The 23,020-nt window shown below is 42.5% G+C and overlaps 1 protein-coding gene and 1 pseudogene across 2 annotated transcripts; both read left to right on the top strand.

Annotated features, from left to right (window-relative positions):
- The first annotated feature begins 8,534 nt into the window (after positions 1-8,534).
- Positions 8,535-9,699, top strand: LOC139566224 (ankyrin repeat and SOCS box protein 12-like; annotated as a pseudogene).
- A 2,741-nt stretch (positions 9,700-12,440) lies between these two features.
- LOC139534755 (APC membrane recruitment protein 1-like) lies at positions 12,441-17,697 on the top strand. 2 transcript variants are annotated; one of them, XM_071334179.1, is made up of 2 exons: positions 12,441-12,580; positions 13,507-17,697. In XM_071334179.1, exons 1-2 carry the CDS (start codon positions 12,487-12,489, stop codon positions 16,698-16,700), a joined length of 3,288 nt encoding a protein of 1,095 aa, XP_071190280.1. In that variant the 5' UTR covers positions 12,441-12,486; the 3' UTR covers positions 16,701-17,697. The 2 variants fall into 2 exon arrangements, with proteins under 2 accessions (XP_071190280.1, XP_071190286.1); XM_071334185.1 differs by having other exon boundaries at positions 12,468-12,580; positions 13,404-17,697.
- The last annotated feature ends 5,323 nt before the right edge of the window (positions 17,698-23,020 follow it).

Raw genomic sequence — 23,020 nt, 5'->3', positions numbered from 1 at the left:
GAGGGACTCCGGCAGGTCCTGGCTGGACGGCTCTGGCAGGTCCTGGCTGGACGGCTCTGGCAGGTCCTGGCTGGACGGCTCTGGCAGGTCCTGGCTGGACGGCTCTGGCTGGTCCTGGCTGGACGGCTCTGGCTGATCCGGTCTGGCGGAAGGCTCTGGCTGATCCGGTCTGGCGGAAGGCTCTGGCTGATCCGGTCTGGCGGAAGGCTCTGGCTGATCCGGTCTGGCGGAAGGCTCTGGCTGATCCGGTCTGGCGGAAGGCTCTGGCTGATCCGGTCTGGCGGAAGGCTCTGGCTGATCCGGTCTGGCGGAAGGCTCTGTAGGCTCTTGGCAGACGGGCGGCTTTGCAGGCTCATGGCAGACGGGCAGCTTTGCAGGCTCATGGCAGACGGGCAGTTCAGGCGCCGTTGGGCAGACGGGCAGTTCAGGCGCCGCTGGGCAGACGGGCAGTTCAGGCGCCGCTGGGCAGACGGGCAGTTCAGGCGCCGCTGGGCAGACGGGCAGTTCAGGCGCCGCTGGGCAGACGGGCAGTTCAGGCGCCGCTGGGCAGACGGGCAGTTCAGGCGCCGCTGGGCAGACGGGCAGTTCAGGTGCCGCTGGGCAGACGGGCAGTTCAGGCGCCGCTGGGCAGACGGGCTCAGACGGCGCTGGGCAGACAGGCAGTGCAGAAGGCGTTGGGCAGACGGCCGACTCTGCCCTGCTGAGGCGCACAGTAGGCCTGGTGCGTGGTATAGGCACTGGCTGCGCTGGAGAGGAGGAAAGCTCTGACAGCGCTGGACAGGTGGGAGCAGCTGGAGAGAGAACCCGGAGAGACAGCCTGGTGCGGGGGGCTGCCACCGGTGGACTGGTACTTGGAGGTGGCACCGGGTATACCGGACCGTGAAGGAGGACACGTGCTCTTGAGCACCGAGCCTGCCCAACCTTACCAGGTTGAATGGTGCCCGTAGCCCTGCCAGTGCGGCGAGGTGGAATAGCCCGCACTGGGCTATGCTGGCGAACCGGGGACACCATTCGTAAGGCTGGTGCCATGTATGCCGGCCCGAGGAGACGTACTGGAGACCAGATACGTTGGGCCGGCTTCATGACATCTGGCTCGATGCCCAACCTAGCCCTCCCAGTGCGGCAAGGTGGAATAGCCCGCACTGGGCTAAGCACGCGTACTGGGGACACCGTGCGCTTTACCGCATAACACGGTGTCTGACCAGTACGATGCTCTCTCACTCCACGGTAAGCACGGGGAGTTGGCTCAGGTATCCTACCCGGCTTTGCCACACTCCTCGTGTGCCCCCCCCCCCCAAGAAATTTTTGGGTCTGACTCTCGGGCTCCCAACCGCGTCGCCGCGCTGCCTCCTCATACCAGCGCTCCTGGGCTGTGGCTGCCTCCTTCTCCTCCCGAGAGCGGCGATTCTCTCCCACCTTAGCCCAGGGTCCTTCTCCGTTGAATACTTGCTCCCAAGACCATAAATCCTGCTTCGTGCGCTGTCGTTGCTGTCCATTAACCCGCTGCTTGATCTGGGTTTGGTGGGTGATTCTGTAACGGCCGTCCCTCGGTGAGTGAGTAGACCAAGGCGCAGCGGGTGATGAATACATAATGTTTATTTGACAAGACGGAAAAACACGAAACGAAATACACTTGAATGATTAACAAAATAACAAAACGAACTAGACAGACCTAAAATATGAACTTACATGAAACGAGGAACACATAAACAGGAACGACCGAACGAACGAGACGAGACAGTACCGTGTGGTGCAAAATACACAGACACCGCGACAATCACCCACAAACAAACAGTGAGAACAACCTACCTTAATATGACTCTCAATTAGAGGAAAACGCAAAACACCTGCCTCTAATTAAGAGCCATACCAGGCAACCCAAAACCAACATAGAAACAGCAAACATAGACTGCCCACCCAAAACTCACGCCCTGACCATCACACACATACAAAACAACAGAAAACAGGTCAGGAACGTGACAGTTAGAGTAAACAACTCCTTTGTAAGATAAATGTTTTAAAATTAAACATGTATGGAAACAGGTGAATTAACACTCAGTTAGCAGGCTCAAGCAAGCTAAACCCCACATGGTGGTAAAAACTAACTAGCAGAAATTGTTAACAAGTTAGAAATGATTTAAACACACTTTGCTCTAGGCTACTATTTATTAGTTAACAAAAAATAATGTATGTCATATAAAATATACCCCACCCAGTATTGTAATCAAAACTTACCAGAAAGCATGTAGTCCTTGGCTCAGACAGTGTAGTAGTGTGGGCTCAATAGCATCTCATTAGTGTGCAAGATCTTGAGAATCAGCTGTACATGTGATGGAAGAGTGCACTGCAATTCCATTGAATTAGGGATAGTTTAACCAAAATATGCCACAAGACCTAGAATTGCCTTATGTGTATCCCACAAAAAAGGTTCACTGTTATAAGCTAACTTTTTTGATGAATTTAAGCAAAATTCCCACATTTCCCGGGCTTAACTTCCCATGGAGAATTTTCAGAAAATTTCCAGCCCTTTGCAACCCTAGTTATTGCTCTAATGCTCTATTATCATTACTCTATTTTATTATTCTACTATGAGAGATACTAGATACATACTATGACAGTGTCACGTTCCTGACCTGTTTTCTGTTAGTTTTGTATGTGTTAGTTGGTCAGGACGTGAGTTTGGGTGGGCAGTCTATGTTTTCTGTTTCTATGTTGGTTTAAAGGGTGACCTGATGTGGCTCTCAATTAGAGGCAGGTGGTTTTCATTTCCTCTGATTGAGAGCCATATTAAGGTAGGTGTTTTCACACTGTTTGTTTGTGGGTGGTTGTCTCCTGTGTCAGTGTCTGTATGTTACGCCACGCGGGACTGTTTTCGGTTTTGTTTGTTTGTTCGTTCGTTTTATGTACCATAAAACCTGAAACCCCACCTCTTTAAGGAATACCTAGGATAGGATAAAGTAATCCTTCTAACCCCCCCCCTCCCTTAAAAGAGTTAGATGCACTATTGTAAAGTGGTTGTTCCACTGGATATCATAAGGTGAATGCACCAATTTGTAAGTCGCTCTGGATAAGAGCGTCTGCTAAATGACTTAAATGTAAAATGTAAATGTAGTCAGTTTTCCTGTTATTGCGTTCTTCGTGTTTCATGTTAGTTCGTCGTCCAGGTCTGTCTACATCGTTTATTTGTTTTGTTAATTATTCAAGTATAGTTCGTTTTTTCGTCTTGTTTAAATAAATTATGTCATCACACAACGCTGCATTTTGGTTCAATCCCTGCTCCTCCTCTTCGGATGAAGAGGAGGAGGAAAGCCGTTACAGACAGCAATTCACTGTAATAGGTACACAGGTTGTATCTGGCACAAGTGACGATTAAACTGATTTGGATTTCAAAGACTGCCATTATTGTAATGTTTGATATTACAACATTGATGTGTGATACCTTTTTTATCAAGCATATGCTTTTTGCAAATGTATGCCTTTATTACTATATGATTTATATTGCCTGAATACTCAAAGATGATTAACACCACAGTTGTGTGTGCTTCTGTCAGGGTTGTGGTCAAATGCATGTCATTTAAAGTCAATTTAGCAATTGAACAAAAATCCAATTCAATTTGAAAATGTTCCTAATTGCAAAAGCATCTAACAGAATTTGGGTATTCCAGAACTGTAATTTACATGTAAATAAACATAACTGTAACGGCTTTCGTCTTCCTCCTCGTCGGAGGAGAAGTTAGAAGGATCGGAGGACCAATGTGCAGCGTGGTAATTGTTCATCTTGTTTAATAAAAGTGAACACTCAAAATACAAAAAACAACAAATGTGAAACCCCGAAACAGTTCTGTCTGGTGCAGACACACGAAGACTGAAGACAAGCACCCACAAAACCCAACACAAAACAGGCTACCTAAATATGGTTCCCAATCAGAGACAACACAAAACACCTGCCTCTGATTGAGAACCATATCAGGCCAAACACAGAAATAGGAAAACATAGAAATACAAACATAGACTGCCCACCCCAACTCAAGCCCTGACCATACTAAATAAAGACCAAGCAAAGGAAATAAAGGTCAGAACGTGACAATAACCCTGTTTTATGTTTTTAATACTGCAGATAGAATGCTCTGTGTGCCAGAGATGGTACCATTCAGCTTGTCTGGGGATGACAAAGAAGGACTTCAAAAAAGCCAAAATAGAAAATGATTGGAAGGGGCCTCTTTGCTGTTAAATTAGAGAAGTATAAATAACTGACTGTTGTGCCTTGTAACTACTTTAAAATGTGGAACATTTGTACTAAAAATGCGAACATTGATTTGGCACACAGTTTAAGATTGTAAACATTGTACAACTTTATGTAAACATTGTCTAACTTCATATAGAACAAATTGCACTTGAAACTAACATTTCTTTAAAGTTATTGCAAATAAATGCATATTTTAACTTTTATGTATTTCTATCAAATCAAAACTGGAATTTCTACTCAAAGCAAAGGTTGTAAAAGTATACTAGGCATTTATAGAATAAATCATACCTAGTTTAATGATTGTCATAATCAGTGAAAACGTTATTGATTTAGAGACAGTTTGTCACGTTCTGACCTTAGTTCCTTTGTTATGTCTTTATTTTAGTTTGGTCAAGGTGTGAGTTGGGGTGGGCATTCTATGTTGTTTTTTCTATGTTTTGTTCTATTGTTCTATTTCTATTTGTTTGGCCTAGTATGGTTCTCAATCAGAGGCAGGTGTCAGTCGTTGTCTCTGATTGGGAGACATATTTATGTAGCCTGTTTTTCATTTGTGTTTTGTGGGTGGTTGTATCCTGTGTTAGTGTTTTCACCATACGGGACTGTTTCGTGTTATTTGTTTGTACTTTTGTTATTTCGTTCAGTGTTTTGATTTATTAAATTAGCATTATGGACACTTACCACGCTGCGCATTGGTCCTCCTCTTCTTCCACCCACGACGAGCGTTACAGAATCACCCACCAACCAAGGACCAAGCAGCGTGGTAAATTGGAGCAGTGCAATCTGGACTATGTAACAACCTGGGAGGAAATGGAGAGGTCGTCGATCGATCCAGGGAGAGTGCCTCGATCCAGGGAGAGTGCCGGAGCCCGCCTGGGATTCTCTGGAACAGTGCGAGGAGGAATACAGGAGAATGGAGTTGGTGACAAGAACATGGCAGCGCAACAGGCACGAGAGGCAGCCCCCCAAATGTTTTGGGGGGGGGGGCACACGGGGAGTGTGGCAGAGTCAGGTTGGAGACCTGAGCCCACTCCTCTTTATTGTAAGCAGCGCGTTACTGGTCAGGCACCGTGTTATGCGGTTAAGCGCACGGTGTCGCCAGTACAAGTCCATAGCCCGGTAAGCCGTTTCGGTCCAGGGTATCCTGCGCCGGCTCTGTGTGCTGTGTCTCCGGGGCGCTGGGTGGGTGTAGTGCGTCTTATGCCTGCGCAGGGCGAATGTGGGAGTTGAGCCTAAGGGAGAGGTGCGCGTAGTATGCACTAGATCTCCAGTGCTCACCCACAGCCCGGTTCAACCTGTGCCTGCACTCTGGAGGGTCGGGGCTAGAGTAGTCATCCAGCCTGGGGGAGTGGTGCCAAGGCTGCGCACCAGAGCTCCAGTGCTCCCCCACAGCCCGGTCCTTCCGGTGCCTCCAAGCACCAGGCCTCCTGTAGGTCTCCCCAGCCTGGTGGGTCCTGTGGCAGCCCCACGCAGCAGGCTGTCTCCTCCCTCCAGGTTCTCTCTCCAGGCCAGAGCCGCTACCGCGGTAAATGCCCACCCAGACCCTCCCCTATAGGTTCAGGTTTTGCGGCCGGAGTCCGCACCTTTGGGGGGGGGGGGGGGGGGGGGGGTACTGTCACGTTCTGACCTTAGTTCCTTTTATGTCTTTATTTTAGTTTGGTCAGGGCGTGAGTTGGGGTGGGCATTCTATGTTGTTTTTCTATGTTTTGTTCTATGTGTTTGGCCTAGTATGTTCTCAGAGGCAGGTGTCAGTCGTTGTCTCTGATTGGGAGCCATATTTAGGTAGCCTGTTTTTCATTGTGTTTTGTGGGTGATTATTTTCTGTTCTGTGTTTTTGTTTCACCGTACAGGAGTGTTCCTTTGTCGTTTTATTGTTTTTGTTCAGTGTTCATTATTTTCGTATTAAAACAATATGGACACTTACCACGCTGCACATTGGTCCTCTTCTTCCAACCACAACAAGCGTTACACAGTGGAAGTCGGAAGTTTACATACACCTTAGCAAAGTACATTTAAACTCAGTTTGTCACAATTCCTGACATTTAATCCAAGTAAAAATTCCCTGTTTTAGGTCAGTTAGGATCACCACTTTATTTTAAGAATGTGAAATGTCAGAATAACATTAGAGAATTATTTATTTCAGCTTTTCTTTCTTTCATCACATTCCCAGTGGGTCAGAAGTTTACATACACTCAATTAGTATTTGGTAGCATTGCCTTTAAATTGTTTAACTTGGGTCAAACCTTTTAGGTAGCCTTCCACAAGCTTCACACAATATGTTGGGTGAATTTTGGCCAACATTCCTCCTGACAGCGCTGGTGTAACTGAGTCAGGTTTGTAGGCCTCCTTGCTTGCACATGCTTTTTCAGTTCTGCCCACAAATTTTCTATAGGATTGAGGTCAGGGCTTTGTGATGGCCACTCCAATACATTGACTTTGTTGTCCTGAAGCCATTTTGCCACAACTTTGGAAGTATGCTTGGGGTCATTGTCCATTTGGAAGATCCATTTGCGACCAAGCTTTAACTTCCTAATTGATGTCTTGAGATGTTGCTTCAATATATCCACATAATTGTCCTGCCTCATGATGCCATCTATTTTGTGAAATGCACCTGCAGCAAAGCACCCCCACAACATGATGCTGCCACCCCCGTGCTTCACAGTTGGGATGGTGTTCTTCGGCTTGCAAGTCTCCCCCTTTTTCCTCCAAACATAACGATGGTCATTATGGCCAAACAGTTCTATTTTTGTTTCATCAGACCAGAGGACATTTCTCCAAAAAGTATGATCTTTGTTCCCATGTGCAGTTGCAAACCGTAGTCTGGCTTTTTTATGGTGGTTTTGGAGCAGTGGCTTCTTCCTTGCTGAGTGCGCTTTCAGGGTATGTTGATATAGGACTCGTTTTACTGTGGATATAGATAATTTTGTACCCGTTTCTTCCAGCATCTTCACAAGGTCCTTTGCTGTTGTTCTGGGATTGATTTGCACTTTTCACACAAGTACGTTCATCTCTAGGAGACAGAACGCGTCTCCTTCCTAAGCGGTATGACGGCTGCGTGGTCGCATGGTGTTTATACTTGCATACTATTGTTTGTACAGATGAACGTGGTACCTTCAGGCGTTTGGAAATTGCTCCCAAGGATGAACGAGACTTGTGGAGGTCTACAAAAAAAAATTCTGAGGTCTTGGCTGATTTCTTTTGATTTTCCCATGATGTCAAGCAAAGAGGCAGTGAGTTTGAAGGTAGGCCTTGAAATACATCCACAGGTACATCTCCAATTGACTCAAATGATGTCAATTAGCATATCAGAAGCTTCTAAAGCCATGACATAATTTTCTGGGATTTTCCAAGCTGTTTAAGGCACAGTCAACTTAGTGTACGTAAACTTCTGACCCACTGGAATTGTGAATTATAAGTGAAATAATCTGTCTGTAAACAATTGTTGGAAGAATTACTTGTGTCATGCACAAAGTAGATGTCCTAACCGACTTGCCAAAACTATAGTTTGTTAACAAGAAATTTGTGGAGTGGTTAAAAAACAAATTTTAATGACTCCAACCTACATAAGTTTATGTAAACTTCCGACTTCAACTGTAGCTTTAAATGTTATTTCATAGATGTTATGTATTTATATCAATTCAAAACTGGAATTTTTCCTCAAAACAAAGGTTGTAAAGGTATGCTACACATTTATAGAATAAATCCTACCTAGCTTGATGTTTCTGTGACAAACGGTGAATTAGTTATTGATTTTTACATTTTTAAATGGCTTTTGGCAAATGTCGAATGTCTGAATGTTTGTTGAGTGTCTGTTGAATGTGTGAATATAAAACCAACTTTACCTCGGTCTCTTTTTCATGGCACGTCGATACAAAGTGATTTTCTTAGCAAAATAGGAGAGGATTTTTCGACTATTAGGTGAACGCGGCATGAAGCCGGAAACATTAGGAGTTACCAGTTGTTTTGAATGCGGCGTATGCACACCGAAATAATCGAATATGGATTTTCATTCAGGAAGTCAACTACTAGCTAGCTATAAACAACTAAAATTGCTAAAGAAGCTATTTGCGAGCAAACAGACTAATATTAAGTGATTATTAAAGATTATTCCATTTATTGTTGTGTGCATAGCATAACTAGCTTTCAATTGGTGAAAATGTCCACCTCGTCCTCCCTCGTAAAAAAAATAGCTAGCTAACGTTAACTAGATAGACATCAACAGCCTTTTAAAAAAGGCCTTTAAATGCACAGAATTTGATGAGCCTTATTTATTATGTTTTTCTTTCTTGCTTTGAACCAGATTTATATGATCCAGTTAAAAATTGTTGAAGAAGAAGAAGAGGACTACAGGGGTGAAAGTCAACTGCTCCATCATGTAGTGTCCAACAATGATGAAAGACTCCTTGATGAGCTGGTCTCTCAAGAAAAGTACAAGAAGTTTCTCAACTGTAGGAGCGGCTGGGGTATCCCAGGAACACCTTTACGAATGGCAGCATCTAAAGGTCATCTCAGGTTCTACTGCCCCACGGAGTGGAGGTGGACTTTCTAGACGTGAAGGCTCAGACCCCAATCTTCACAGCTGTCTGTGGGAAATACTTGAACTGTGTTTTAGCCCTCCTCAGGGCAGGTGTTAACCCCAGTGGCAGCTTGTAAAACAACTGCTCCCCTGTCTTGACTGCAGCTAGAGAAGGGGATGTTGAGATTCTGAAGCAACTACTTAAACATGGTGCTGAGGTCAACTCCAGGTCCAAAGTCTTGCTGTTTACTTCAAGTGCCAGTGTTTCTAGTGGCCTCCTCTATCTGTCTGCTGTGTATGGACTGCTTTAAAGTATTGCTTCTCTTACGGGGCTGATCCAAATTACAACTGCACAGATGCACAGATTCTTAGAAAAATCAAGCAGCCCAAGACTGTCCTTGAAATGTGCCGCAGACAGGGCTGTGGGGTGGAGTACATCCAACTATTGATTGACTTTGGTGCAAATGTCGACTTCCCAACTCTCATCATAGAGAAGTCCACAAAGCAGAATTAGGCTGTGGAGCTCCTGCTGCAAGAAAGAGGTGATGAAGGAGTTATGCTGTTGATAAACCTTAGTATTCTCCAATTGATTTCTGTTAATGTTTTTATTGACATCTAGGGTTATTGTTTTGTTTTTTAATTGCTACTTGACAATACAGTACTGTACTGCTTTACCAACAGAGCAGCATTTGGCTATTTGAATAAACTCTTGAATCTGTGAATTTAAAAATACCTGATTATTACACATTAACTAACTCAAATTCAATTCTCTTTGCTAGGTTGTCCCAAGTCCCTCGTATCACAGTGCCAACTTGCCATCCGAGGATACCTCAGGAAGATCAACAAAATCCAGTCCATTGACCATTTGGAAATGCCATCAAGCATGATAAACTTCTTGCATTACAAATCAGTCCCCAAAACTGCTATATATCTCTGTTGAAAGCATATACTGTCACTATACTTTTGCTACATGAAATATAATGCTTACTTTTTGCAAAACATTTCATAGTGATGTTACACATTTTTGTCCTTTGTTTTAGAGAATATTTGTGTAATATACATCTGTTTGAATTTATGTGCATTTTGAAAGACTGCAATGTACGTATAAAATATAATGTGCTGTAAAAAGTACAGCCATTAAAATGGCTTGAACAAATTTTGCAACAGAACATTTATTTTTATTTTTACACTTTATGTGCATACACCCCTTGAATTTTTTTCACATTTTGTTGTGTAGCAGCCTGAATTTAAAATGAATTTTAGATTTTTTGGGGGGTCACTGGTCTACACACAAAAAATACCCCATAATGTCAAAGTGGAATTCTGTTTTTGAAATGTTTAAAATTAATAAAAAATGAAAGCTGAAATGTCTTGAGTCAAGTATTCAACCCTTTGTTATGGCAAGCATAAATACGTTCAGTAGTAGAAATGTGCTTAACAAGTCACATAATAAGTTGCATAGACTTACTCTGTGTGCAATAATAGTGTTTAACATGATTTTTAAATGACTCCCTCATCTCCGTAGCCCTCACACAATTATCTGTAAAATCCCTCAGTCGAGCATTGAATTTCAAACACAGATTCAACCACAAAGACCAGGGAGATTTACCACTGCCTTGCAAAGAAGGGCACCTATTGGTAGATCAGTAAAAAACAAAACGGTCATTGAAAATCCCTTTGAGCATGGTGAAGTTATTAATTACACTTTGGATGGGGTATCAATACACCCAGTCACTATAAAGATACAGGTGGTCCTTCCTAACTCAGTTGCCGGAGAGGAAGGAAACCTCTCTGGGATTTCACTATGAGGCCATTCACTATGAGAATGGATCAAAAACATTGTAGTTACTCCACAATACTAACCTAACTGACTGAATGTTCTGAATACAAAGTGTTATGTTCGGGCAAATCCAAAACAACACATTACCGAGTGTAATGGATGTGAAATGGCTAGGTAGTTAGCGGGTACGCGCTAGTAGCGTTTCAATCAGTTACGTCACTTGCTCTGAGACTTAAGTAGGGTTTCCCCTTGCTCTGCAAGGGCCGCGGCTTTTGTGGAGCGATGGGTAACGACGCTTCGTGGGTGTCAGTTGTTGATGTGTGCAGAGGGTCCCTGGTTCGCGCCCGTGTCGGGGCGAGGGGACGTACTAAAGTTATACTGTTACATTGATGCTGTTGACCCGGATCACTGGTTGCTGCGGAAAAGGAGGAGGTTGAAAGGGGGGTGAGTGTAACGGATGTGAAATGGCTAGCTAGTTAGCGGGTACGCGCTAGTAGCGTTTCAATCAGTTACGTCACTTGCTCTGAGACTTAAGTAGGGTTTCCCCTTGCTCTGCAAGGGCCGCGGCTTTTGTGGAGCGATGGGTAACGACGCTTCGTGGGCGACTGTTGTTGATGTGTGCAGAAGGTCCCTGGTTCGCGCCCGTGTCGGGGCGAGGGGACGGTCTAAAGTTATACTGTTACACGAGTACCACTCTCCATACTTTCAAGCATAGTGATGGCTGCATCATGTTATAGGTATCTTTGTTATTGTTAAGGACTGGGGAGTTTTTCTGGATAAAAAAATAAATGGAATGGAACTATGCACAGGAAAAATCCTGGAGGAAAACCTGGTTCAGTCTGCTTTCCACCAGACACTGGGAGATTAATTCACCTTTCAGCAGGACAATAACCTAAAACACAAGGCCAAATATACACCGGAGTTGCTTACTAAGAAGACAGTGAATGTTACTGAGGGGCCAAGCAACAGTTTTGACTTAAATCTACTTGAAAATCTATGGCAAGACCTTAAAATGGTTGTCTAGCAATGATCAACAACCCATTTGACAGAGCTTGAATAATTCTGAAAAGAATAATGGGCAAATGTTGCACAATCCAGGTGTGGAAAGCTCTTAGAGACACCCAGAAAGACTCACAGCTGTAATCGCTGCCAAAGATGCTTCTACAAAGTATTGACTCAGGGGAGTGAATACTTATGTCAATTATTTCATTTTCAATACATTTGCAAACATTTCTAAAAACATGTTTTTAGTTTGTCATTATGGGGTATTGTGTGTAGATGGGTGAGAAACACATCTATTTGATTCATTTTTAATTCAGGCTGAATAAGTCAAGGTCATCTCATTGGTGGAGTGCACCATGCAAGTAATAATATACATAATTGAGATTACATTGATGGTGTAGCTGACGTTCCAGTAGTCTACTAACAATACAATTTCAACTGAGCTATGATAATAGCCATGCAGACCTAACAACGTTTCAAGTGTGTATAGTGAAACGCTTAACTTGCAAACTCTACTCAACAGTGCACTATTCAATGTATATAAAAACACGAGAAATAGGAAATAAGAGAGGAAGCTATATGCAGGGTCTGCCAGTAACAAATGTACAATGTGCAGGCATACTGGAATATTTGAAGTAGGTACTACTTAACTAGAAAATGAAAGATAAATTGACCATCAAATTATTTAATGAATGTCTTGTTGGCGAAATTATTCTAGTTTGAGCATCCGGAGGACAAGAAGAGTGTCCGACTCAACTTTTCTGTTTAGTGATTATTTTGTCGTTTATTTTTTACTTTATTTTCACAAAATGTATCAGATATTATTTCTTACAACTGACCCGTTTCTAATTTCTCGTGTTTTTTCTTCTACTGTTTACAATAGACGATAACTAAAAAGAAAGACATACCCCGTCCGCACTACGACTACCAGAATTCAATGCGCATATGAACAAGAGGCTCCAGACTGTTAACGCGACTGAACAAAGTGAATCGGATTTATTGTGTATATTATCCTGGGGTGTAGCAGCCAAACAACAAGGTTGGTTAATTTATATATCTCCCCATCGCCTAAACACGACTTTTATTGGGAAGGTGTTTTGAAAATTTGGCGAACATTTCCCTCGTTGTAATGCTAGCCACCGTTTGACGCTTGCAGGGAATTATTTGTATTCTAGGCTAGCTAACTAGTTAGCTAACGTAGCTTATCACCTCTACTGCCAGTGTGTAACAGTTATATTTCCCAACAATGGTAGTTACTGTAGCAAGAAAGTAAAATGTTATTTATTGGCAGTAGCTAGCTAGATTGCTAGCAAGCTAGATTAATACAATCACATCAATTTCGGAATATTAGCTAGGTAGATGATAATTTGCTGGTAGTTTACGTCCTTCAGATTTAGAGGCCACACACAAGCTAACGTTAGGCATTAAGTTAGCTACACATAGCTAAGCTTTGTTGTTGTCCTAACCCGACGACTGCTTGGGTAACAAACGTCATGCTTCTGTTTTCTCGCGTAGTGTGTAGCATAGCATAATAAACAATTAGGCCTACATAGCTAATGGTTTTGTTTCCAAAACAGGTGATGACTTGATAGCTATGCCAAGTTAAAACAGTTTTGGCACGTCCTATTGTTTATTTATCTGCGCATAATGTTGCACCTAGATAATGGACAACTTGCTTTACACTTTTTATGCAGATAGCATGACACTGCTGTTGTGAAAGGTTTGTCAGATCATTAACTATAAACGTGTTATTTCCTCTAATGCGAAGAAAAACATTCCAACATGCTTGATGTAGGCCCACCAGTGTATAAAACAGAATCGAATCATTCTATGCCTAATCCTTCATTTGTCCTACATTTCAGAAAACATGGAAGCAAATGGTTTTGTAGGATGGCTTGGCAGGAGTCTTCTTTGCACCTGATGGTGATGACTGTCATGCTCTCTGTTCATTTCATCTTCCTGTAGATTGTGTTGCCATGGAGCCCTGCGGAGGAAATGAGCCAGCAAGTTATACAAAGCATTTGTCTGCTGGCTGTGAGCAGACAGCCATGGGTGGCCAGGATTCACAGACTGAGGTAAAGCCTCCATCTGACACATTTGATGCTGTGCCCCCAGAGCCTCAGCCATCAGGGAAACTGAAGAGGACTGCCTTAAGATTCTTTGGAGGACGTAAAAGCATTTGTGTTTTGCCCAACTTCTTTGGAGGGAGGAACAAAAATCAGAACAAGTGTGCCTCTAAAAAGGTAGTAAGCAAGAGTAAAACGCATGATGGACTTAGCAAGGCAGGTTGGGAGGACAGTCTGGGAAGTGGATATGTTCCAGCAGGAGATTTTGAGTACCACAGCCAGACTCCTAGCACTTGTTGTAGTGAATTTGGTCACTCTACTGGTGATCAGAAGTCCTTCTCCCTCCCCCGGCAGAAAAAGGGTTTGAGGGGACTTTTTAACAGCATCAGGCGTCATAGAAAGAACAGAAATTGTGATTTAGAAAAAAATGAAATGGTTGCAATGTCTCATGTCTGCAACAAAGGGGTGCCAATTGCCCAGACTAAGATTGACCAAAATGACACTGAGTGCCTGAACAGTTTGTCTGAATCCAATGTGCCTGTTTCGGCAAATGTCAAAGATTGTTTGACTATTGCGCCTGAATGTATTAATGTTGATGTCATAGTGTCTGAGAACAACATGGTGAAACAAAGAAGTGTGGATTCTCTTGTAGGGGAACTGATGAAAGGCAAGGACATTGTAGCAAAGAATGATAACCCCAAAAAACATGAAGAGACACTCCATGAAACCACTGAACCTGGTTCTCTCCCGAACACCAGCCTAGAGTCTACAGTGAATGTCCAGCTGCCTACTGGCTCATCTCAAATAAGCTTGCTTTATGGTGATGTGGCGTCTCTGAAGAGTTTTGACTCACTCACTGGCTGTGGTGACATAATAGCTGATCAAGATGACGACAGTATTGCAGAGAGCACAGTCTCGGGGGAAAGGAGTCGAAATGCAGGCAAAAGGAGTTCCTGTTATGTTACCTACCAGGGTGGAGGAGAAGAAATGGCCACCCCTGATGAGGTGGCTGGAGACTATCTCCATGACCTCTGGGAAAATGACGCTGCAGAGAACATTTGTTATACAGACAGCCAGGAACCAGACTTTCTAGAACACAGTGAAAGTCCTAGAATGACACCTGAAGAGCCATCTAGCTCCTATAACATGGACATCAGCAACAACAGCAATGGTGATCTTGAAGTTACAGAGACCACCCTTACATCTGCGGATGTCATGACCCCTCAGAGTGACCATCAAGAGTCAGTTCCTAACAGCGATGAGGGTTACTATGACTCTACCACCCCAGGACAAGATGAAGACGGACGTGACAAAGTTGACAAGATCAGGACGGATAGACTACCAAGGGACAGTTACAGTGGCGACGCTCTGTATGAGCTTTTTGAGCCTGATGATAGTCTTATCAGTCCACCTCTTGAAAAATCTAAGCTGCCTGATCCACTTGAGTTTTTAGAAATGCCAGCTCAGTGTAGTGATGTAAATGCTATGTTCACTCCTGAAACTGATCTAATGGAAGAGGACAGGCTGACTTTGATCCAGCAGGACCTTCTCTTTGCGGAGTTGAAAAGCATGTGTAAACTTTCCAAAGAGCATGCTCTGTTCACCAAAGGGAGGATCCACCAAGATAATAGCTTCCAGGAAAGCATTTCTAAGGTCAACACAAAAACTCAAGCCTCTATGAAAGAGGACCAGGTCAACCCAGAGGCTTTGAATAAAAAGGAAAACCGATCGCATGCCATAGAGCAGAGATATTTCAAAGCCTGTAATGGTGGGAATAGTGAGAGAATGTCAGATGCAGCTTTTAGCTCCCTGGCCTCAAAAACATGTCAATCACAAGGAATGTGCCCTGAGCAAAACAAGCCACAGTCCCCCCACTTAAGAGGAAATCATGATATTTCTAACGAAACAAATAATGACTTGAAGGATGACCAGGCAATTTGCTTCTCCCAAGCCCTAGTGGACTTTACAAAACAGTCACAGTTTTATAGTAATTCAACTGAAAGCATGGGAGGCTCTGAGTCAGGCTCTCCCTTTTCCCAAAACATGCAATCCCTCCCTGCCATTGTCACATTTGATGTCGTGGACATGGATAATGAGGGGGAATATGATCAGCAGATGGATATGGTAATAGGGGAGGAAGACATCACGTCGCCTTACGAAGTGTTTGAAGAAAGCTACCTGCAAAAGGATGCGTTTGCTGAATGTGACTTACAAATGTTTGACCTCTATGAACGGAGTCTCCTCAGTAATACTTGGGGAATTGCCAGCCTGCCACGTCACCTTAGCCTTACACGAGTCCATCAGTCGAGTCCACTGGCTCCTCTGCCGAGTCCTTTGGCCTTAAATAGGAGGAGTAGATCCCTGGACACAGAGAGCTTGGAGTTAGAGATGACTGACATGTATTTAGGGAGTGGGGCAGCGCTAGCGTCATGCCCTAGAACTGAAAGAGTCTCAAAGATGGCGTCCTCACTTCACCGCAAAAATAATGGTCACATTTCCACTTCAGAAAATGGGGACAATAGAAACATGTTGCAGTCATGGCAACCAGATACTGAGGGGACTGTAACCCACCCAGGAGCAGATGGGAAAAGAAAAGAGCAGACGCACAGTCTCTATCAAACCCAAGACGGACGCGTGGTATCATTCAGTCAGCCAGTCAGTCGAGTCCCAAACTGTAAACCTCAACCGATCTCAGCTAGCAAATTGACTGACAGAGTATCCTGTAATTCTATCCCTCAGAATACAGGACCATTGCATAGGCCATCTCATCTTCCTTTGCAATCAGAATCCTGTCGGCCTCAGGCCCCTGGTCGACCTCATGCCCACTATGGGAGATCAGATAAGGCATCAGGTGGTGGGGGTGAGGCCCTTTTTTACACATCGACTGTTGACTCTCATCCTTACAATCAACACAGTAAGATTAGGCCAGTGGGGATCACCCATGGAATGCCTCATCTTTGCTCTGAGTCTGGGAGTCCTGTAAGCCCAGTGGACTATGAGCAGCTGCCAGACTTCACCAGTAAAGGAAGAAAAGCAGTGGAAATGGTGCGCCCTGTTGAATGTAGCAAACACATGTCTGGAGCAAATCCCTAAAAATGGGATGAAACCTCTACAGTTAGCATATAGGCCTGTATCCCACGTTTTCATACTATGTGCCACCAAAAAGACACCATCTAGTACGTTTACATCACCGAAAATAGAATGATTGTCTGTTACCGTTATCACACATTGCAAATGTGCTGTTTTGATTAATAAGCTATTGTATTTCAATGTGACGTACAAGCCTTAGAATTTGTGTTGCAATGGATAAGGAAGCCTGTGCTGTTCTATCGTACTGCGTTATCTTGTGAACAGTCATCAAAATACAGACTCTCCCATGCAATCTTTCATTAAAATGTTCAGGCCTGAGTATACCTTGCATTTGCTCAGCCCAGCGTTAGGCTACACATCACATATTGGTAGCTAAACTACATGGTATTTTCACTCTGTCAAGTTGTAGGTGGCCTTTTAGTCTTTTTTTATTGACTTTCTTTACAGAAAGCTGTTTACTGCAGTCTGTGCTAGTACACTATTATGATGGTATTAGATTGTGATGCATTTATAAGATTCAGCTTCAACGTGCAGATTTGGATAGCAGGTCAGTTAACCTTTTTTTAGATATCAAATGTAGGGGGAACCGCATCGGTAATGTCTTACATTTTCGTGAAACTGATTTTGTTGGATTTTTATTTTATTTTTAAATAATGGTTACGCTGTATGTTTTATTTTTGGTTGACAGAATCTGATATCTGAAAATAATGCTTTGTTCTTTAGATTTGTATTCTGTAGTACCTCTGCAAGAATTCTAAAAAGTGATGTTAAATTTGTATTCACAACCAATCCATCTGCTGAAAACTGATATAGATAGATTTTTACCCAGGTAATCGTAACTCAACTGTCTGCTGGCAAAGTCTCTGAAATTGTATCATGCTGGTTGGCATTTTGGGATATTGCCCCAGTTACCATTTTTTTTGTCTAGCACTATGAAGAATATAATGCTGCCTTGCACTTAAATCCTCGATACATTTGTTTTGTTTGTAGATAAAAAGACAAAAAACAAGGGGTTGGTTGGGATACTTTTTTATTGCCGATTTTAGTAGATTCATCATAAATGTTCCTTTATTTCTGTGATTATCATACTATTGTAAGACCTTTTCCATATATTATACTCATTGACCAACTCTGCATTTGTTTCTACATCTCAGCACTTTCTTTTCTACACTACATTGTCTGTTTCATCTGTAAGACCTGTCCTAACTACAGTTAGTTTTATGTATTTACTGAGCACATGGCTACATGTTTAACCTTTGTATTTTGAGCATTAATACATCTTGTCATGATTCTTGTCTTTAAAGTGGCAATCTGTAGTTCCAACAATAACGAAGCGGTCAACCCCCACTGATCTGGTAAACAGCTGAGGGATAGGGCAGAAGAAATGTATCCACTTTCAAACTCATGAACAGACCTAATATGTATCAATGATGATATCAAAATTATAGTTTTAATCATGTTTTTAGGCTGTACAGTGTTAGTTGACTTTTTGCAACTTTAATTACAAACAAAGGAGTAAGACATTTTGTGTTCTGATTTCGGTATGGCAGTTACAGTAAGCTCATGAGGCATCTTGACGTTTTATTCTTCAAGAACATTAATTAAAGTCTACAAATGTATGTAACTGCTGCAGATTGCCCCTTTTTAAGTTAGATTTTTCCTATGTTATTGTTTTCTGTCAGCTGTTACAACTGAATTTGTTGTGGTAAGCTATCTGTGACAATTTCATGCCCAAAGATGTGTTTTCCCATGTTGACACAACCAATTATGGGAGTTTTAGTATGTGTTTTTGCTCTCACTGGCATTGACAAAGGGCACATCTGTAATTGTATCAATTCACTTTTTCAACAATAAGGAATAGGCTGTATATGTATATCAATTTCTTGATTTGTCACGTACACGCCGAAGCAGCTGGTATGAATGAAAGCAAATGTTCACATTTCTATGCCTACATGTAGCATATACAGTGGGGTCTGAAATTATTGACACCCTTGATAAAGTTGAGCAAAAATTACTATAAAATAATTAAAATACAATGTTAAAAATTGGGAAACTAATACAATCGCTCAGAGAAAGAGATTTTGTCTAACAAGATGGGTCAAATTTTTGATACCCCTGTTTTCAATACCTCACCTTGTGAGGTTAACGGCACTGAGCGTTTTTTGTAAAATGTTTTGAGTTCGAGAACACATTGGGAGGTATCTTAGACCATTCCACCATACACAATAGTTCCAGATCCTTGATATACATTGCTCTTATGGACTGCCCTTTTCAAACCACAGGTTTTCAATCGCTTTCAAGTCCGGAGACTGAAATGGCCATTGCAAAATGTTGATTTTGTGGCCAATGAACAATTTCTTTGTGATTTAAAAAAACAAAAACATGATTGGGGTTATTGTCTTGCTGGAGAATCCACGTGTTGCCAAGTTTTAGCCTCTTGGCAGAAGCAACCAGGTTTTTGGCTAAAATATCCAGGTATTGGGTAAAGTTATTGATGCTGTTGACCTTAACAAGTGCCCCAGGACCAGTGGAGGAAAAATAGCCCCATAACATCAAAGATCCACCACCATATTTTACAGTGGGCATGTTTTTTTTCTTCTGCTCATGCATTCTCATTTCGATACCAAACCCACCACTTGTGTGCATGGCCAAGGAGCTCTATTTTCATATCATCCAACAAATGTAAGCGCCTGGAGTTTGCTAAACGGCTTTGGCACTTGGATTGGAACTGACGCTTTCGTCACATGATAATAGCGCTCTTTGGCCACACACACACCAGTGATGGGTTTGGCGTCAATTGAGAAGTAAGGCCTATATATCTGTAGATCTAGAGACACTACCCTCTGCTGGACAAATAACTTTACAACAGCAAATGAGACCTCAACAATCCAGGAGCATACAATCCTGTACCTTTTGATGGCGCTAGCAGCCAATAATGGTTGATGTTTCGGTTGGCGCTTGCTAATGCTGAAATAGAAGAACATCAATGTCAGTTTGCAGTCTCATCTGTTGTGAGCAAGCCTCCAAATTCCTCCCCATTTGCTGTACAACCATTGACTCTCGGCTACCCACTGGGCACACCATGTAATTTCAACATGGACATTCTTTTAATTGGTTGAGATGTTGATCAGTGAGATTTCAACCTTTATTCACCCACTCAAGACAGCCAGAAGTTTTTTGAATTCCCAATGTTATCACTATGCTTTCAACCAGATTTTTGGTTTTTATCTAAATGTGTTATCACTGCACTTTCAACCATTTAAAAGCACAAAAAGTTCAAATGGGAATTCAATGTCAGATATTTTGTATTTATTATACAACTTAATGTGTTATCACTGTGCTTTATCTAATAGCACAACCCAATGAGCTGGATTGCAGTTGAGATTACATTAAAGTACATAGTGCAAGTGATCAATGCTGTTTGAGATTCTGTGCAGATTATTATAGCAATTGATCTGTGGTTTAGATGGAGACGTGAATCCAACATATTAATTATTATATTGAAGATGAAATGTGAAATCAACTGAAACCCTAGGCCTATATGTATTGTCTATTTTTAGTTGAACCCTAGGTTGAATTGAAACAATACAATAGCTGTGGATGACTTTGCAAATGCTATATATGGGCCTAATAGTATCATTGATGATATGACATAAGGTATGGTTACATTTTATTTTTACTCTTAAACCTAGTTAACCTACCCTTTGGAATTACTTCAATAGCAACAGTGAATCTATTTAGTTATTAGATCTCTCAATGATCATTCTGAAGATAGCCCAGTGGTAGTAGTCAGTGATAAATACATAAGTTAAGCAGCGTTGGGCATGTTTAAAACCCTGGATGGGAGGCTGAATGGATAGCTGTAGATGGAAATACTCTCCAGTAGGTGGTGCTGCACCGATTCTTTTCTTTCTGACGGTGGCTATACCGTTGAAGATCTGACATTGTCTTGAAGGTACAAATTCAACAAGGTTTGTCTGTTGAAAATTGATTACCATGATGAGATAATCCTGTGGTTGAAGTTTCACCCTCAAAACAAAAGTTGACGTTAATGAATTTTTCAAATCCAATGTATTTTCCACTTAGATTGCACATCGCCATACTTTGTCAAATTACGTTGAAACAGCGTTGATTCAACCAGTCTGTGCCCAGTAGGTATTGTGTTATCTGGATTTGCAGTGAGAGGGAACAGACTGAGTACCATGGCATAATAGTTTGAAGCCTACTTCACAAATAGTATATTAGAGTCAGTGTGGTAGTGTTGACAAAACACCTGGAACTACAAGATAAGTCGGTGTGTTGCCACTGGGAAAATACTTAGAAATGCATCAAATTAAATCTCACACCCTGACCACAATTCAGTAGGCTACACCATAAAGCTTGTGTATGATTACCTTACAGTTATTCATCTTTGTGTATTTATGTGTGACTGTCTTTTGTGTCCAAACCATGAGAAGAGCTATTTTCCTGAGTTATGTAATTCCTTGTGCTCCCTGAACTGTAAACACATTGAGATGATGGGAAATGCTACTCTTGAGGTTGCCTGGCCGTCATCCAAGACCTTTTGCGGCCAACTACTGTGCTCAACCACGCAGTCTCCAGAGGAGTTGCGACACAGGAAACTGGAACTATTCTTGTTTTTGCTCCTGATTTAGATGTGTGTATAGGCCTATGTGGATATATAGAGAGAGACTGAAAGCTCTATGTGATGTTAATTTAATAGAACACATTTGAACATTAACAAGTGAACGAAATACAAATGTGAACTGGACTGTGAGACTATTTGAGGTGTACGTGGGCCAAGGCTGGGTCACTGCAGCGCAGTGCATCCACTACAAAAGCTGTAGTAGAAGTATGTAGATTTCCCACTGCAGTGGTTTAGCCCCACTCTAATGCTGCAGTCTCCCTGGTTTTAGATTTCACTGGATTTCTACAGTACCCCTCCACCCCACCCCCCTACCCCACCTCCTTTTTCCGTTGCACAGTATCATGTGAAAGCTTATTCTAACAGCATATTCTATCATCATGGGAGAGTAAAAATAGCAAGTTCTTCTCACTAATGATTTTTGTTTCCTTTTTAAACAGTGACACATTTTTTTACTTCTGAGCTGTCGTTGTCACTGAGCCTCAGTGAAGTGAATGTATCAGGTTCCAGATAATGAGATTCTCTTGTTTGAAAGGTACAGGCACATTGTCATCTGAGGGCAGCGGAGACTCCTCTGATTCTAATATGAAACGTTTTCTATCCTCAGATGAGCCGCAAAGACAGACAGCAGCCTAGCATTGAGGTCAAAACAACATGATGCTTTCCCCCTTGCTTTCAAGTAGCTGCCAACAAAGAGCTGTTGACTGCCAGTGTCAGAGAGGTCTTGTCTGTGGACTTAACTTTGTTTGTGTGGACTAAATACTTGTATTTCTTAAAGCCAGCCCATGTCACCCTTTTACTCATCTCTCCACACAAGCTCCCAGTTATTGTTGGCTTCAGATTCAAAGCAATTGTGCTTGCCTTTGAGGCAGTGAGGGTAACCACTCCTCTCTACCTGCTGGCAATGATAAGACCACACAACCGGCCAGGCCAGTGCGTTGTTACCTCTGGTCTCCCGGAATCTCCCCCATTAGAACTCAGTGTATGGTCCACCTGGTTTTGTTATGACCCCTCAGAATCATCTGTACGGGTGTTGAAACAGCAGAGGTGCTGCTTATCCTCATCCACTTGTGCTATTAGCCCAAAGCATGTTTTCTCCTCATCCTGTGTTGTGTTGCTTTCATATGTCTTATTTGAATTATTGTTCAATTCTATTCGTCTTTATCCTTATGAGAGTTCTGTGAGTTTTTCCCCCTGAAGTTTGTGTTGGTGGAAGTCTGAGACCCAAGGCTGATAGTGCAACTATGCACTTCTCTCATCATGCTTGTGAGAGAGAGCTACAGGAGTGACAGCGATGGGGCCAGTGAACAATCGAGCTCAGAGTGCATGGGGATTTGGAGTGACAGATGCACAGGAGCCAAGAGGAGAGATTCATCTCTACTGAGATAAATTACAAAGTAGTTATCCTACTGTTAAGACCTCTGTTACTTAATGATTTGTGTAGAATGGGTGGATGTCAATATTTCTCTTTACAAAAACCTGCCTGTTTTTTTACTATTATCAATGATTACAGTAGCCTAGGCATATAATGAAATTACAACATTTTAATTGCCAACTGGCCCGGCCAATATAACCCCCATACAGTGTCTATGTTCCTCTTGTTATGATTTAATATTTCTGGTCCGTGATTGTAACTATATTTTGATGAGCAAGCATCACGAGGTTAGGACTCCCAGTT

The sequence above is a fragment of the Salvelinus alpinus genome, chromosome 1 (genome assembly GCF_045679555.1).
Source record: "Salvelinus alpinus chromosome 1, SLU_Salpinus.1, whole genome shotgun sequence".
In the NCBI taxonomy this organism is placed as follows: Eukaryota; Metazoa; Chordata; class Actinopteri; order Salmoniformes; family Salmonidae; genus Salvelinus; species Salvelinus alpinus.
This window is presented reverse-complemented; position numbering and strand designations above follow the sequence as displayed.

Bases quoted from the DNA above. Each gene is read 5' to 3' on its own strand.
- LOC139534755 (XM_071334179.1), top strand. From the start codon at position 12,487: ATGAACAAGAGGCTCCAGACTGTTAACGCGACTGAACAAAGTGAATCG. The intron at 12,581-13,506 runs GTTGGTTAATTT...ATCTTCCTGTAG, and splicing joins TGTAGCAGCCAAACAACAAG to ATTGTGTTGCCATGGAGCCC.